This window comes from Triticum dicoccoides, chromosome 3B (assembly GCF_002162155.2).
Source record: "Triticum dicoccoides isolate Atlit2015 ecotype Zavitan chromosome 3B, WEW_v2.0, whole genome shotgun sequence".
Lineage (NCBI taxonomy): Eukaryota > Viridiplantae > Streptophyta > Magnoliopsida > Poales > Poaceae > Triticum > Triticum dicoccoides.
Genome location: NC_041385.1, coordinates 230,501,616 through 230,517,678, shown reverse-complemented (window position 1 = coordinate 230,517,678; position 16,063 = coordinate 230,501,616). Strand labels below are relative to the sequence as shown.

The 16,063-nt window shown below is 40.9% G+C and overlaps 1 protein-coding gene across 1 annotated transcript; it reads left to right on the top strand.

The window, feature by feature from the left end:
* Positions 1 to 3,075: 3,075 nt before the first annotated feature.
* On the top strand, positions 3,076 to 15,049 carry LOC119279494 (protein NYNRIN-like). The gene is made up of 2 exons (XM_037560714.1): positions 3,076 to 3,228; positions 14,117 to 15,049. The coding sequence occupies exons 1-2, from the start codon at positions 3,076 to 3,078 to the stop codon at positions 15,047 to 15,049; spliced, it is 1,086 nt and encodes a 361-aa protein (XP_037416611.1).
* Positions 15,050 to 16,063: the final 1,014 nt, after the last annotated feature.

Sequence of the window (16,063 nt, the reverse complement as noted above, 5' to 3'; positions counted from 1 at the left end):
TACGGGGGAAGATGGTAGATCTACTTTTGAGCATGTGGGACAATTTTTAGCACAATGCAGCGAGGTCGACACATCAGATGTTTTTAGATTAAAATTATTTCCTTTATCTCTATCTGGTACTGCATTTACTTGGTTTACATTGGCTGCACCTAATTCTATTTCAACATGGGCACAATTGGAGCAAAAATTTCATGAGTATTTTTATAGCGGTGAAACAGAACTTTGGCTTTCAGATTTAACTATGGTAAGGCAGAAATATAATGAGCATGTTCATGATTATATTAGGAGGTTTAGGGATGTCAAAAACCGATGTTTCAGCTTGACCATAGCCGAAAAGGACTTAGCCGATCTTGCCTTTTCGGGTTTACTCGCTCATATTAAGGATAAACTAGAAGGGCAAGAATTTTTAGATGTTAACCAAGTTTTGCAGAAGGCTTTGGTGCAAGAAAACCGGGCTAAGGAAATTAAACAATATAGCCGGTTTAAAGATAACAGAAATAAAGAGAAAGATAATCATGTGGTTAATGCCTTAGATTATGATAGTGATTCGGCTAGTGAGGATGATGTTAATATATGTGTAGCCGAATGGGTTCAAGCACCAAAGTCAAAACCTTTTGCATGTTCTGCTTTGAAACCTACACCTGCTAGAAGAGATGAAATTAAATACACTTTTGATGTTAGCAAGTGTGATAGAATTTTTGATATGTTATTGCAGAATAAATTAATTAGAGTGAGAGAGGGTCATGTAATTCCACCTCCAGAAGAATTGGGTAGAAGAGCTTATTGTAAGTGGCACAATTCTTTTTCTCATGCTACTAATGATTGTAACGTGTTTCGTCGACAGGTGCAATCGGCCATCAATGAAGGACGATTGACGTTTACAGAAGGTCCTAAGATGAAGCTCGACAACGACCCTTTTCCTATCAATATGGTCGAGCTTGAGAGTAAAAAAATGCTTATTCGGTCGGATCAGACCGAATCCGCAAGAGAGAAAAAATTTTGTTGATAACAGTGCTCCTCCAAGGATGATCAAACCAAAAAATCCAGAAATAGGAGTGTGGAAAGTCAACGGAGGAAGGAGACAAGCTCCAAGGCCAAAGCCGACAGTTAGCATGTTGTTGGAAAAATATACCTCACGCAAGATCAACAATGTGTTTAATCGGCTCGGAGGTAATAAACGTCCTAGATCTCCTTCTGGACCTCACAGTCATGAGCAATGGCAAGGAAGTGCATATGACCAACAACCGTATTTTGCAATGGAGCCGACATATTGGGATTGTGCACCTCCTATGTATCCGATGTTTCCTCCATGGGGGTTTAATCCTTGGGCGCCATATCCTACACGGCCAGCAGGTTATTTTCAGACGGGATGGATCCCGCCGAGGCCTATGTTCAGACCAAACATACATGAGAAAAGGGCTCGTTTCAATGAGGAGGCTAAATCACATAACGCCATCGAGATTCGAGGAGGTCGATCACCGGTACACAGTGCAGAGCGCAACAACTATAAGGGCAACTACAAGCGCGTACGGATGCCGGTGAAGCATGCTGAAACTAAAGCAGCAAAAAATTCAGATGATTCGGATGTTGATCATGGTCTGAAAATAGCGGAACACCAGTCAGATGAAGGTCTTGTCAATTGTACAGAAACAAGCAGTGTCTCAAAAGAAGCTCTCGGTATAGAGGAGAAAAGTAATGGCGTAAAGTTGCGGCAAGCTGGCCAGTCTAATCAATTTGAAAAGCAAACTAATTCTGGGCATAACCCGCATGCACGGCCGGATGCTATATCCTCATGTACTATTCAGAAGCCTAAATCGGCTAGCACACAAGCTGATTTGATCATAAACAATTGTTGCACAGGAACGTCCAAGAGTTTGCCTCCGAGGAGTTTCAAGTCTAATACTAGTACATCTACACGTTGGGACTCAGGCAATGTATGCGCCCAGGGATTTAATTCCAGTACCGTATATGATCAGCAAAGAAGTTTTTTGTCCAGAGATGAAATGTTTGCCAGAAAAATAGAAGTACATCAGTATAGGCCGAAGGACCCGGGGGGCAGCCAAATTAAGTCAGTCGCGCGAGGTACTAAACCAGCACCGCAGTGGTGCCCGAATGGACTTACCCATACTCAAAAACGACGTGTACAGCGACTGCGGACATTGGAAATAAAGGAAGAGATAGCTGAGAAGAAGCACGATAGATGGTTCAATCAGGATAAACCAATGATGCCTACAAAGACTTGGAAGGAGAAGCGCATCGCAGCAGAGGAAAATAAAAATGCAGATGACATTATTATTGCAGAAAATTCAGAGAATAATAAAGATGCACCAACTGATATGGATGTTAATATAGTGTTCGCATTGCCTGCTGAATTTCGCGCGCCCGTGGCAGAAATTGCTGAACTTGTTCTTGGCCCAAAGAATGCTACATTTGAGAAACCAGAGAAGCATGGGCAGCACCTAAAGCCATTATTTATTTGATGGTAAGCCTATTGGTCGCATGCTCATTGATGGCGGTGCAGGTGTTAATATTATGCCCTTTTCAGTATTTTCTAAACTGAACCGAAAAGAGAGCAAGTTAATGAAGACCAACATGGGACTTAGTGGATCCTCAGGAGAATTGTCCGAGGCTAAGGGTGTTATTTCTATGGAGCTCACAGCCGGAAGCAAAACATTGTCGACTGCATTTTTTGTTGTTGACGTCAAAGGCCGGTATAATATTCTTTTGGGACGTGACTGGATTCATGCAAATTGTTGCATCCCTTCTACTCTTCATCGATGCTTAATTCAGTGGGTTAATGATGATGTCGAGGTGATTGAGGCGGACAATTCTTCTTGCATTGCTTTGACTGAGGCGCCGGTTGATTGGCAACACGGTGACATGCGATGTTTGACCGGTAGGGATTTATCGGATTATAATTATATCAGTATCGGTAGAGATGGTTTTGTACCTATAAATGCACTGCCAGCTGATATAGCTCGACTTAATGATTTATCTATATAAATGATGAATAAAGACGATAGTATTGAGTGGCTACAAGGACGCACGGAGGAGTATTGTTCCGAAAAGAGCGATATGCATGAAACAATTGAAGATTTTGATGACATGGAAAAGCTGGGACAAGGATTCTCATCGGCTGACCCACTTGAAGAAATTGATATTGGTGATGGAAGTATCCCGAGGCCTACATTTATCAAAGCTAGCTTGAAAGCCGATCAGAAAAGTAAGGTATGTTTATTACTTAAAGAATTCGTTGATTGCTTTGCTTGGAATTATACTGAGATGCCCAGTTTAAGTAGAGATTTAGTAGAACATAGATTACCTATTAAATCCGGTTTTAGGCCGCATAAACAACCTCGTCGAAGTTTCAATCCTAATTTGTATGACCGCATCAAAGAAGAGGTTGATCGGTTGTTAAAAGCTAAGTTTATTCGGCCATGTAGATATGCAGATTGGGTTTCTAATATTGTGCCCGTGGAAAAGAAAAATACTGGTAATATTAGAATCTGTGTTGATTTTAGAGATTTGAATAAAGCTACTCCGAAAAATGAATATCCTATGCCTATAGCCGACATGCTTATTAATGATGCATCGGGACATAAAGTGATTAGCTTTTTAGATGGTAATGCAGGTTACAATCAAATATTTATGGCCGAACTGAAGGAAATATGCCCTAGAGGCAATAATAAAGTTATTATTTATTTCCTTATTTCATGATAAATGTTTATTATTCATGCTAGAATTGTATTAACCGGAAACATAATACATGTGTGAATACATAGACAAACAAAGTGTCACTAGTATGCCTCTACTTGACTAGCTCGTTAATCAAAGATGGTTATGTTTCCTGACCATGAACAATAAGTTGTTATTTGAGTAACGAGGTCACATCATTAGTTGAATGATCTGATTGACATGACCCATTCCATTAGCTTAGCACCTGATCGTTTAGTATGTTGCTATTGCTTTCTTCATGACTTATACATGTTCCTATGACTATGAGATTATGCAACTCCCGTTTACCGGAGGAACACTTTGGGTGCTACCAAACGTCACAACGTAACTGGGTGATTATAAAGGAGCATTACAGGTGTCTCCAAAGGTAGATGTTGGGTTGGCGTATTTCGAGATTATGATTTGTCACTCCGATTGTCGGAGAGGTATCTCTGGGCCCTCTCGGTAATACACATCACATAAGCCTTGCAAGCATTACAACTAATATGTTAGTTGTGAGATGATGTATTACGGAACGAGTAAAGAGACTTGCCGGTAACGAGATTGAACTAGGTATTGGATACCGACGATCAAATCTCGGGCAAGTAACATACCGATGACAAAGGGAACAACGTATGTCGTTATGCGGTCTGACCGATAAAGATCTTCGTAGAATATGTAGGAGCCAATATGGGCATCCAGGTCCCGCTATTGGTTATTGACCGGAGACGTGTCTCGGTCATGTCTACATTGTTCTCGAACCCGTAGGGTCCGCACGCTTAAGGTTTCGATGACAGTTATATTATGAGTTTATGAGTTTTGATGTACCGAAGGAGTTCGGAGTCCCGGATGAGATCGGGGACATGACGAGGAGTCTCGAAATGGTCGAGACGTAAAGATCGATATATTGGACGACTATATTCGGAGTTCGGAAAGGTTCCGAGTGATTCGGGTATTTTCGGGAGTACCGGGGAGTTACGGGAATACGGGAAAGAGTATTGGGCCTTGATGGGCTTTAGTGGGAAGAGGAGAAAAAGGCTGCGCCCCCCCTCCCCTCTAGTCCGAATTGGACTAGAGAAAAGGGGGCCGGCCACCTCTCCTTCTCCTTCTATTCCTTCTCCCTTCCTCCCCTCTTGGTGGACTCCTACTAGGACTTGGAGTCCTAGTAGGACTCCCCACCCTGGCCGCACCTCTGCCTTGGCCGGCCTCCTCCTCCTCCATCCTTTATATACTGAGGCAAGGGGCACCCCATGAACACACAAGTTGACACAAGTTGATCCACGTGATCTATTCTTTAGCCGTGTGCGGTGCCCCCTGCCACCATATACCTCGATAATACTGTAGCGGAGTTTAGGTGAAGCCCTGCTGCTGTAGTTCATCAAGATCGTCACCACGCCGTCGTGCTGACGAAACTCTTCCCCGACACTTTGCTGGATCGGAGTCCGGGGATCATCATCGAGCTGAACGTGTGCTCGAACTCGGAGGTGCCGTAGTTTCGGTGCTTGATCGGTTGGATCGTGAAGACGTACGACTACTTCCTCTACGTCGTGTCATCGCTTCCGCAGTCGGTCTGCGTTGGGTACGTAGACAACACTCTCCCCTCGTTGCTATGCATCACATGATCCTGTGTGCGCGTAGGAAATTTTTTTTGAAATTACTACGAAACCCAACAGTGGTATCAGAGCCTAGGTTACTTATGTTGATGTTATATGCACGAGTAGAACACAAGTGAGTTGTGGACGATACAAGTCATACTGCCTACCAGCATGTCATATTTTGGTTCGGCGGTATTGTTGGACGAGACGACCCGGACCAACCTTACGCGTACGCTTACGCGAGACCGGTTCCCTCGACGTGCTTTGCACATAGATGGCTTGCGGGCGACTGTCTCTCCAACTTTAGTTGAACCGAGTATGGCTACGCCCGGTCCTTGAGAAGGTTAAAACAGAGTCTATTTGACAAACTATCGTTGTGGTTTTGATGTGTAGGTGAGATTGGTTCTTACTTAAGCCCGTAGCAGCCACGTAAAACATGCAACAACAAAGTAGAGGACGTCTAACTTGTTTTTGCAGGGCATGTTGTGATGTGATATGGTCAAGGCATGATGCTAAATTTTATTGTATGAGATGATCATGTTTTGTAACCGAGTTATCGGCAACTGGCTGGAGCCATATGGTTGTCGCTTTATTGTATGCAATGCAATCGCGATGTAATGCTTTACTTTATTACTAAACGGTAGTGATAGTCGTGGAAGCATAAGATTGGCGAGACGACAACGATGCTACGATGGAGATCAAGGTGTCGCGCCGGTGACGATGGTGATCATGACGGTGCTTCGGAGATGGAGATCACAAGCACAAGATGATGATGGCCATATCATATCACTTATATTGATTGCATGTGATGTTTATCTTTTTATGCATCTTATCTTGCTTTGATTGACGGTAGCATTATAAGATGATCTCTCACTAAATTATCAAGAAGTGTTCTCCCTGAGTATGCACCGTTGCCAAAGTTCGTCATGCCCAGACACCACGTGATGATCGGGTGTGATAAGCTCTACGTCCATCTACAACGGGTGCAAGCCAGTTTTGCACACGCAGAATACTCAGGTTAAACTTGACGAGCCTAGCATATGCAGATATGGCCTCGGAACACGGAGACCGAAAGGTCGAGCGTGAATCATATAGTAGATATGATCAACATAACGATGTTCACCATTGAAAACTACTCCATCTCACGTGATGATCGGTTATGGTTTAGTTGATTTGGATCACGTGATCACTTAGAGGATTAGAGGGATGTCTATCTAAGTGGGAGTTCTTAAGTAATATGATTAAATTGAACTTAAATTTATCATGAACTTAGTCCTGGTAGTATTTTGCAAATCATGTTGTAGATCAATAGCTCGCGTTATTGCTTCCCTGTGTTTATTTTGATATGTTCCTAGAGAAAATTGTGTTGAAAAATGTTAGTAGCAATGTTGCGGATTTGATCCGTGATCTGAGGTTAAATCCTCATTGCTGCACAGAAGAATTATGTCCTTAATACACCGCTAGGTGACAGACCTATTGCAGGAGCAGATGCAGAAGTTATGAACGTCTGGCTAGCTCAATATGATGACTACTTGATAGTTTAGTGCACCATGCTTAACGGCTTAGAATCGGGACTTCAAAGACGTTTTGAACGTCATGGACCATATGAGATGTTCCAGGAATTGAAGTTAATATTTCAAGCAAATACCCGAGTTGAGAGATATGAAGTCTCCAACAAGTTCTATAGCTAAAAGATGGAGGAGAATCGCTCAACTAGTGAGCATGTGCTCAGATTGTCTGGGTACTTCAATCGCTTGAATCAAGTGGGAGTTAATCTTCCAGATAAGATAGTGATTGACAGAATTCTCTAGTCACCATCACCAAGTTAGTAGAACTTCGTGATAAACTATAGTATGCAAGGGATGATGAAAATGATTCCCGAGCTCTTCGTGATGTTGAAATCAACGAAGGTAGAAATCAAGAAAGAGCATCAAGTGTTGATGGTTGACAAGATCACTAGTTTCAAGAAAAGGGCAAAGGGAAAGAAAGGGGAACTTCAAGTAGATTGACAAGCAAGTTGTCACTCCCACGAAGAAGCCCAAAGCTGAACCAAAGCCTGAAACTGAGTGCTTACACTGCAAAGGAAATAGTCACTGGAAGCGGAACTACCCTAAATATTTGGTGGATAAGAAGGATGGCAAAGTGAAAAAGGGTATATTTGATATACAGGTGTTTGATGTGTACTTTACTAGTGTTTATAGCAACCCCTCGGTATTTGGTACTGGTTCAGTTGCTAAGAGTAGTAACTCGAAACGGGAGTTGCAGAATAAACAGAAACTAGTTAAGGGTGAAGTGATGATGTGTGTTGAAAATAGTTTCAAGATTGATATGATCATCATCGTACACTCCCTATTCTTTCGGGATTAGTGTTGAACCTAAATAAATGTTATTTGGTGTTTGCGTTGAGCATGAATATGATTTGATCATGTTTATTGTACTACGGTTATTCATTTAAGTAAGAGAATAAATTGTTGTTCTGTTTACATGAATGAAACCTTATATGGTTACACACCCAATGAAAATAGTTCGTTGGATCTCGATCATAGTGATACACATAATCATAATATTGAAACCAAAAGATGCAAAGTTAATAATGATAAGTGCAACTTGTTTGTAGCACTGCCGTTTAGGTCATATTGGTGTAAAGCGCATGAAGAAACTCCATACTGATGGGCTTTTGGAATCACTTGATTATGAATCAGTTGATGCTTGCGAACCATGCCTCATGGGCAAGATGACTAAGACTCTGTTCTTCGGAACAATGGAGCGAGCAATAGATTTGTTGAAAATCATACATACTGATGTATGTAGTCCGATGAATATTGAGGCTCTCGACAGGTATCATTATTTTCTGATCTTCACAGATGATTTGAGCAGATATGAGTATATCTACTTGATGAAACATAAGTCTGAAACATTTGAAAAGTTCAAAGAATTTCAGAGTGAAGTGAAAAATCATCGTAACAAGAAAATAAAGTTTCTACGATCTGATCGTAGAGAAGAGTATTTGAGTTACGAGTTTGGCCTTCAGTTAAAAACAATGTGAAATAGTTTCACTACTTATGCCACCTAGAACACCACAATATAATGGTGTGTCCGAACGTCATAACCGTACTTTATTAGATATGGTGCGATCTATGATGTGTCTTACCGATCTACCACTATCGTTTTGGGGTTATGCATTAGAGACAGCTGCATTCACGTTAAATAGGGCACCATCAAAATCCGTTGAGACGACGCCTTATGAACTGTGGTTTAGCAAGAAACCAAAGTTGTCGTTTCTTAAAGTTTGGGGCTGCGATGCTTATGTGAAAAAGCTTCAACCTGATAAGCTCGAACCCAAATCGGAGAAATGTGTATTCATAGGATACCCAAAGGAAACTGTTGGGTACACCTTCTATCACAGATCCGAAGGCAAAACATTTTTTGCTAAGAATGGATCATTTCTAGAGAAGGAGTTTCTCTCGAAAGAAGTGAGTGGGAGGAAAGTAGAACTTGACGAGGTAACTGTACCTGCTCCCTTACTGGAAAGTAGTTCATCACAGAAAACTGTTTCAGTGACACCTACACCAGTTAGTGAGGAAGCTAATGATAATGATCATGAAACTTCAGATCAAGATACTACTGAACCGCGTAGATCAACCAGAGTAAGATCCGCACCAGAGTGGTACGGTAATCCTGTTCTGGAGGTCATGCTACTAGATCATGATGAACCTACGAACTATGAGGAAGCAATGATGAGCCCAGATTCCACGAAATGGCTTGAGGCCATGAAATCTGAGATATGATCCATGTATGAGAACAAAGTGTAGACTTTGATTGACTTGCCCGATGATCGGTGAGTCATTAAGAATAAATGGATCTTCAAGAGGAAGACGGACGTTGATAGTAGTGTTACTATCTACAAAGCTAGACTTGTCGAAAAAGGTTTTTGACAAAGTTCAAGGTGTTGAATACGATGAGATTTTCTTACTCGTATCGATGCTTAAAAGTCTGTCCGAATCATGTTAGCAATTGCCGCATTTTATGATTATGAAATTTGGCAGATGGATGTCAAAACTGCATTCCTGAATGGATTTCTGGAAGAAGAGTTGTATATGATGCAACCGGAAGGTTTTGTCGATCCAAAGGGAGCTAACAAAGTGTGCAAGCTCCAGCGATCCATTTATGGACTGGTGCAAGAATCTCGGAGTTGGAATATACGCTTTGATAAGTTGATCAAAGCATATAGTTGTTGTACAGACTTACAGTGAAGCCTGTATTTACAAGAAAGTGAGTGGGAGCACTACAACATTTCTGATAAGTATATGTGAATGACATATTGTTGATCGGAAATAATGTAGAATTATTCTGCAAAGCATGAAAGGATACTTGAATAAAAGTTTTTCAAAGAAAGACCTTGGTGAAGTTGCTTACACATTGAGCATCAAGATCTATATAGATAGATGAAGACGCTTGATAAGATTTTTTCAATGAATACATACCTTGATAAATTTTTGAAATAGTTCAAAATGGAACAGTCAAAGAAGGAGTTCTTGCCTGTGTTGCAAGGTGTTAAGTTGAGTAAGACTCAAAGCCCGACCACGGCAGAAAATAGAAAGAGAATGAAAGTCATTCCCTATGCCTCAGTCATAGGTTCTATAAAGTATGCCATGCTGTATACCAGATCTATTGTATGCCATACCACTGAGTTTGGCAAGGGAGTACAATAGTGATCTAGGAGTAGATCACTGGAGAGCGGTCAAAATTGTCCTTAGTGGAATAAGGATATGTTTCTCGATTATGGAAAAAGGTTCGTCGTAAAAGGTTACGCCGATGCAAGTTTGACACTAATCTAGATGACTCTAAGTCTTGATCTAGATACATATTGAAAGTGGGAGCAATTAGCTAGAGTAGCTCCGTGCAGAGCATTGTAGACATAGAATTCGCAAAATACTTACGGATCTGTATATGACATACCCGTTGACTAAGATTCTCTCACAAGCAAAACATGATCACACCTTAGTACTCCTTGGGTGTTAATCACATAGCGATGTGAACTAGATTACTGAATCTAGTAAACCCTTTGGGTGTTGGTCACATAGCGATGTGAATTTTGGGTGTTAATCACATGGTGATGTGAACTATTGCTGTTAAATCACATGGCGATGTGAACTAGATTATTGACTCTAGTGCAAGTGGGAGACTGAAGGAAATATGCCCTAGAGGCAATAATAAAGTTATTATTTATTTCCTTATTTCATGATAAATGTTTATTATTCATGCTAGAATTGTATTAACCGGAAACATAATACATGTGTGAATACATAGACAAACAAAGTGTCACTAGTATGCCTCTACTTGACTAGCTCGTTAATCAAAGATGGTTATGTTTCCTGACCATGAACAATAAGTTGTTATTTGAGTAACGAGGTCACATCATTAGTTGAATGATCTGATTGACATGTCCCATTCCATTAGCTTAGCACCTGATCGTTTAGTATGTTGCTATTGCTTTCTTCATGACTTATACATGTTCCTATGACTATGAGATTATGCAACTCCCGTTTACCGGAGGAACACTTTGGGTGCTACCAAACGTCACAACGTAACTGGGTGATTATAAAGGAGCATTACAGGTGTCTCCAAAGGTAGATGTTGGGTTGGCGTATTTCGAGATTAGGATTTGTCACTCCGATTGTCGGAGAGGTATCTCTGGGCCCTCTCGGTAATACACATCACATAAGCCTTGCAAGCATTACAACTAATATGTTAGTTGTGAGATGATGTATTACGGAACGAGTAAAGAGACTTGCCGGTAACGAGATTGAACTAGGTATTGGATACCGACGATCAAATCTCGGGCAAGTAACATACCGATGACAAAGGGAACAACGTATGTCGTTATGCGGTCTGACCGATAAAAATCTTCGTAGAATATGTAGGAGCCAATATGGGCATCCAGGTCCCGCTATTGGTTATTGACCGGAGACGTGTCTCGGTCATGTCTACATTGTTCTCGAACCCGTAGGGTCCGCACGCTTAAGGTTTCGATGACAGTTATATTATGAGTTTATGAGTTTTGATGTACCGAAGGAGTTCGGAGTCCCGGATGAGATCGGGGACATGACGAGGAGTCTCGAAATGGTCGAGACGTAAAGATCGATATATTGGACGACTATATTCGGAGTTCGGAAAGGTTCCGAGTGATTCGGGTATTTTCGGGAGTACCGGGGAGTTACGGGAATACGGGAAAGAGTATTGGGCCTTGATGGGCTTTAGTGGGAAGAGGAGAAAAAGGCTGCGCCCCCCCTCCCCTCTAGTCCGAATTGGACTAGAGAAAAGGGGGCCGGCCACCTCTCCTTCTCCTCCTATTCCTTCTCCCTTCCTCCCCTCTTGGTGGACTCCTACTAGGACTTGGAGTCCTAGTAGGACTCCCCACCCTGGCCGCACCTCTGCCTTGGCCGGCCTCCTCCTCCTCCATCCTTTATATACTGAGGCAAGGGGCACCCCATGAACACACAAGTTGACACAAGTTGATCCACGTGATCTATTCTTTAGCCGTGTGCGGTGCCCCCTGCCACCATATACCTCGATAATACTGTAGCGGAGTTTAGGTGAAGCCCTGCTGCTGTAGTTCATCAAGATCGTCACCACGCCGTCGTGCTGACGAAAATCTTCCCCGACACTTTGCTGGATCGGAGCCCGGGGATCGTCATCGAGCTGAACGTGTGCTCGAACTCGGAGGTGCCGTAGTTTCGGTGCTTGATCGGTTGGATCGTGAAGACGTACGACTACTTCCTCTATGTCGTGTCATCGCTTCCGCAGTCGGTCTGCGTTGGGTACGTAGACAACACTCTCCCCTCGTTGCTATGCATCACATGATCCTGTGTGCGCGTAGGAATTTTTTTTTGAAATTACTACGAAACCCAACACGAACAAGATATGTCTAAGACTGCTTTTTGTTGCCCAGGTTTTGTTGGTTTATTTGAGTGGGTCGTTATGACATTTGGGTTAAAAAATGCCGGTGCTACATATCAACGCGCTATGAATTTAATTTTTCATGATCTTCTAGGCATTGTACTAGAAATATATATTGATGACATAGTTGTTAAATCGGATGGGTTTGATCATCATTTAGCCGATTTAAGATTAGCTTTTGAAAGGATGCACCGGTATGGATTAAAAATGAACCCACTCAAATGTGCTTTTGGCGTGTCGGCTGGTAAGTTTTTAGGATTCATAATTCATGAAAATGGCATAGAGATTGACCCTAAGAAAGTGGAGGCAATTAGAAATTTGGAGGAACCCACGTGTAAAAGGGATGTGCAAAAGTTGTGAGGAAAAATTAATTACTTGAGACGAATCATATCTAACCTTGCAGGAAAAATTGAATCGTTTGTTCCTCTACTTCGGCTAAAGAATGAAGTCGAATTTACTTGGGGGCAGAGCAACGATATGCTTTTAATAATATAAAGCAATGCTTGTCAAATCCTCCAATATTGCGGGCGCCCATGTCCGGTGCGCCGTTCAGGCTGTACATTGCTGCAGAAGATAGGGTGATCGATGCAGTGTTGGCGCAAGAGGTCAGCGGCAAAGAATACATCATTGCATACTTAAGCCGTCGTTTTCTCGACCCCGAAAGTCGGTACGTGTTTATTGAAAAGTTATGCTTATCTTTATACTATGCATGTACAAAGTTTCGGCCTTATCTTCTTTCTAGTACGTGTGTGGTAGCTTGCCAGCCTGACGTCATTAAGTATATGTTGCAACAACCGATTCTTAGTGGTAGGATTGGAAAGTGGGCTTACGCACTAATAGAATATGATTTAACATATGATTCGTTGCGTGCTATGAAGGGTCAAGTTATCGCCGATTTTATTGTTGATTATAGGATTAAAGGTGATGAAAATATCAATTATGTTAGTGTGTGTCCATCGAAACTTTATTTTGATGGATCGGTTTGTAGGGACGGGCAAGGCGTCGGTAATGTTTTAATTTCATCTAATAATGTTGTTTATGATACATCGGTCCGTTTGGAATATCCTTGCACTAATAACCATGCTGAGTACGAAGCTTTACTGTTTGGTTTACAAACTGTAGTTGATATGGGTGTAAAGGATCTAGATGCTTTTGGGGATTCGCTTCTGGTAGTACAACAAATTAAAGGCGAATTTCAATGTTTTGATGGGTTATTAAATAGTTATTTGGACCGATGTTTAGACATAATTAAATCTCTAGATACGTTCACCATCCATCATATACCCAGAGAAGAAAATTCTAGAGCTAATTGTTTAGCACAGCAAGCATCCGGTTATCACATTAGCAAAGGAATGTTTTTTATATTAGAAAAGCCGATGCATGCTGAGTCTATAATGTTGGATACTTTGCCACAGAGTGCACTTGGGCCAAGCACAGTTGAACAATTAGTTGTACAATGTAGTGCAGATTCGGTGCATGAGTCACAAACGACCGAATTAGCAAATAACTTAGACCCGAGTGATTTGAGAGTTCCTCTAGTTAATCATTTAAAGGATCCAAGTCAAACAAGAGATAGAAAAATTCAGCGACAAGCTTTAAAATATACCTTATTTAACGATGAGTTGTATCGCCGAACAATCGATGGGTTATTTTTAAAATTCTTGGATTCTGATCAATCTAGAGTGGCCATGGGTGAAGTGCACGAAGGAATGTGTGGGACACATCAGTCGGCTCACAAAATGCGATGGTTATTAAAAAGAGCAGGGTTTTATTGGCCGACTTTGCTAGAGGATTGTTTTCAGTACTATAAAGGTTGTGAGGCATGTCAAAAATTTGGGAATGTACAGTTAGCGCCCGCAGCTATGTTGAATCCTATAATTAGGCCGTGGCCATTTAGAGGATGGGGCTTAGATTTTATTGGTGAGATACATCCTTTGTCTTCTAAAAAACATCGCTTCGTCCTAGTTGCCACAGATTATTTTACTAAATGGACTGAAGTAGTTCCTTTGAAAAATATGACTCACAAAAAGGTTATTAGTTTTGTTTCAGAGCATATTATTCATAGATTTGGTATTCCTCAAACTTTAACTACTGATCAAGGTGCTTCTTTTATGTCTCATCAATTTCGTGAATTTGCCAAATCTTTAGGAAGTAAATTGTTAAATTCGTCGCCTTACTATGCTCCAGCTAACGGACAGGCTGAATCTAGCAATAAAACTTTAATTAAGCTTATCAAAAAGAAAATTGAGGAGCATCTGAAAAGATGGCATGAGGTACTTTCGGAAGCTTTATGGGCTCATCGGATATCTAAGCACGGAGCGACTCAAGTGGCACCGTATGATCTGGTATATGGTCAGGAGGTGGTGTTACCTGTAAAGGTTAATTTACAAGCTCTTAGAGTGGCCAGACAAAATGATTTGTCGGCTGTAGATTATAATGATTTGATGATGGATAAGATAGATGACATTTCAGAAGAGAGATTAAGAGCTTTGCGAGAAATTGAGAAGGAGAAATTAAGAGTAGCCAAGGCTTATAATAAAAAGGTGAGAGAGAAATCGTGTCAAATAGGGGATTTACTGTGGAAAACGATTTTACCTATTGGAACTAAAGATAGAAAATTCGGCAAATGGTCGCCGAGTTGGGAAGACCCGTATAAAATTATAGAGATTGTTCCTGGAAATTCATATTTTGTACAATCTTTGCAGGGAGAGAAGTTGTCCAAAGCTCTTAATGGAAAATATTTGAAGAAGTATTATCCTAGCATGTGGCAGGAGGCCTGAACATGTTGTGGCCGATATGTTATTTCAAGTATCGCCCTGAGAAAATTTGGCCGATATATTATTTGAAATATCGCCCTAAGAAAATTTGGCCTATGTATTGTTGGACATCGCCCTAAGTAATGATGTGATCAATGATCGACTTTATCCTACGACAATTCCTATATATTTTTGGTCAATGCAATTGTACCAAAAACAGGGTGGCATGTGTTGATGGTATAATTTCGCTACTTAGTATGTGATGAGCCAAATTAAATCAATGATTTATCAAGCTGATTGGTTAATGCATTGTTGAAGTATTGCCATAGGAAATTTTATGGAAGGTGAAGATACAAGTCTTAAGAAGAAGCATATGCTATACTGGACCATGGGCGTGATGCATGCAAGTGATATATATCTACGTGTATGAAGAAGTATGCTTAGTCCTGATGGCCATTATCCAGTTTGATTTACGACGTTGCCGGAATATTTAATATTTTCTTGGTGGGCTCAAGGTATTGCTTAGCCATTATATTTAGTGTGATGACGACAAATATCCTCGTATTGCGCGGCGATTTTCCATGCCAACACAAATTTCATTCGCAGGTAGTTTTTTCTGTCATTACACTCGTGCATATGGCCTAAAATGCTCTTGGATATTGTACTCCTAGGATGAGAAATGTAGGAGATGCTTATGTTAATAGACAAATATAATTACTACATTACACACTTTAGATCGATTTCGTAGGCTCCACATCCATTTATTGAAATTTACTTGTTGGATTATATAGTTAAATTTCAGTGCAATTTTATAGCCTCAATGTATGGAGTGGGTCATTTTGGTGACTGAGCTCCATGGAGCTTGATTATTTTTCTTTAAAAAATTAAAATGTATATTTTTCAGTTTAAAAAAATCTGAAAAATGCAAGTATACAAGGATGGAATGTATATGTGTGTAATTTTGTGTGTGCGAGTGCCTTGAAATGCAACTTTTGCGAAAAAGACAAAATCATAGACTTTGAGAATGAATAGTATCAT

What these genes read in the sequence shown, in the direction of transcription:
- LOC119279494 (XM_037560714.1), top strand. Translation starts at nt 3,076, where the DNA reads ATGCATGAAACAATTGAAGATTTTGATGACATGGAAAAGCTGGGACAA. An exon ending in AAGCCGATCAGAAAAGTAAG is followed by an intron (nt 3,229 to 14,116) that starts GTATGTTTATTA and finishes GGGAATGTACAG; the next exon opens with TTAGCGCCCGCAGCTATGTT.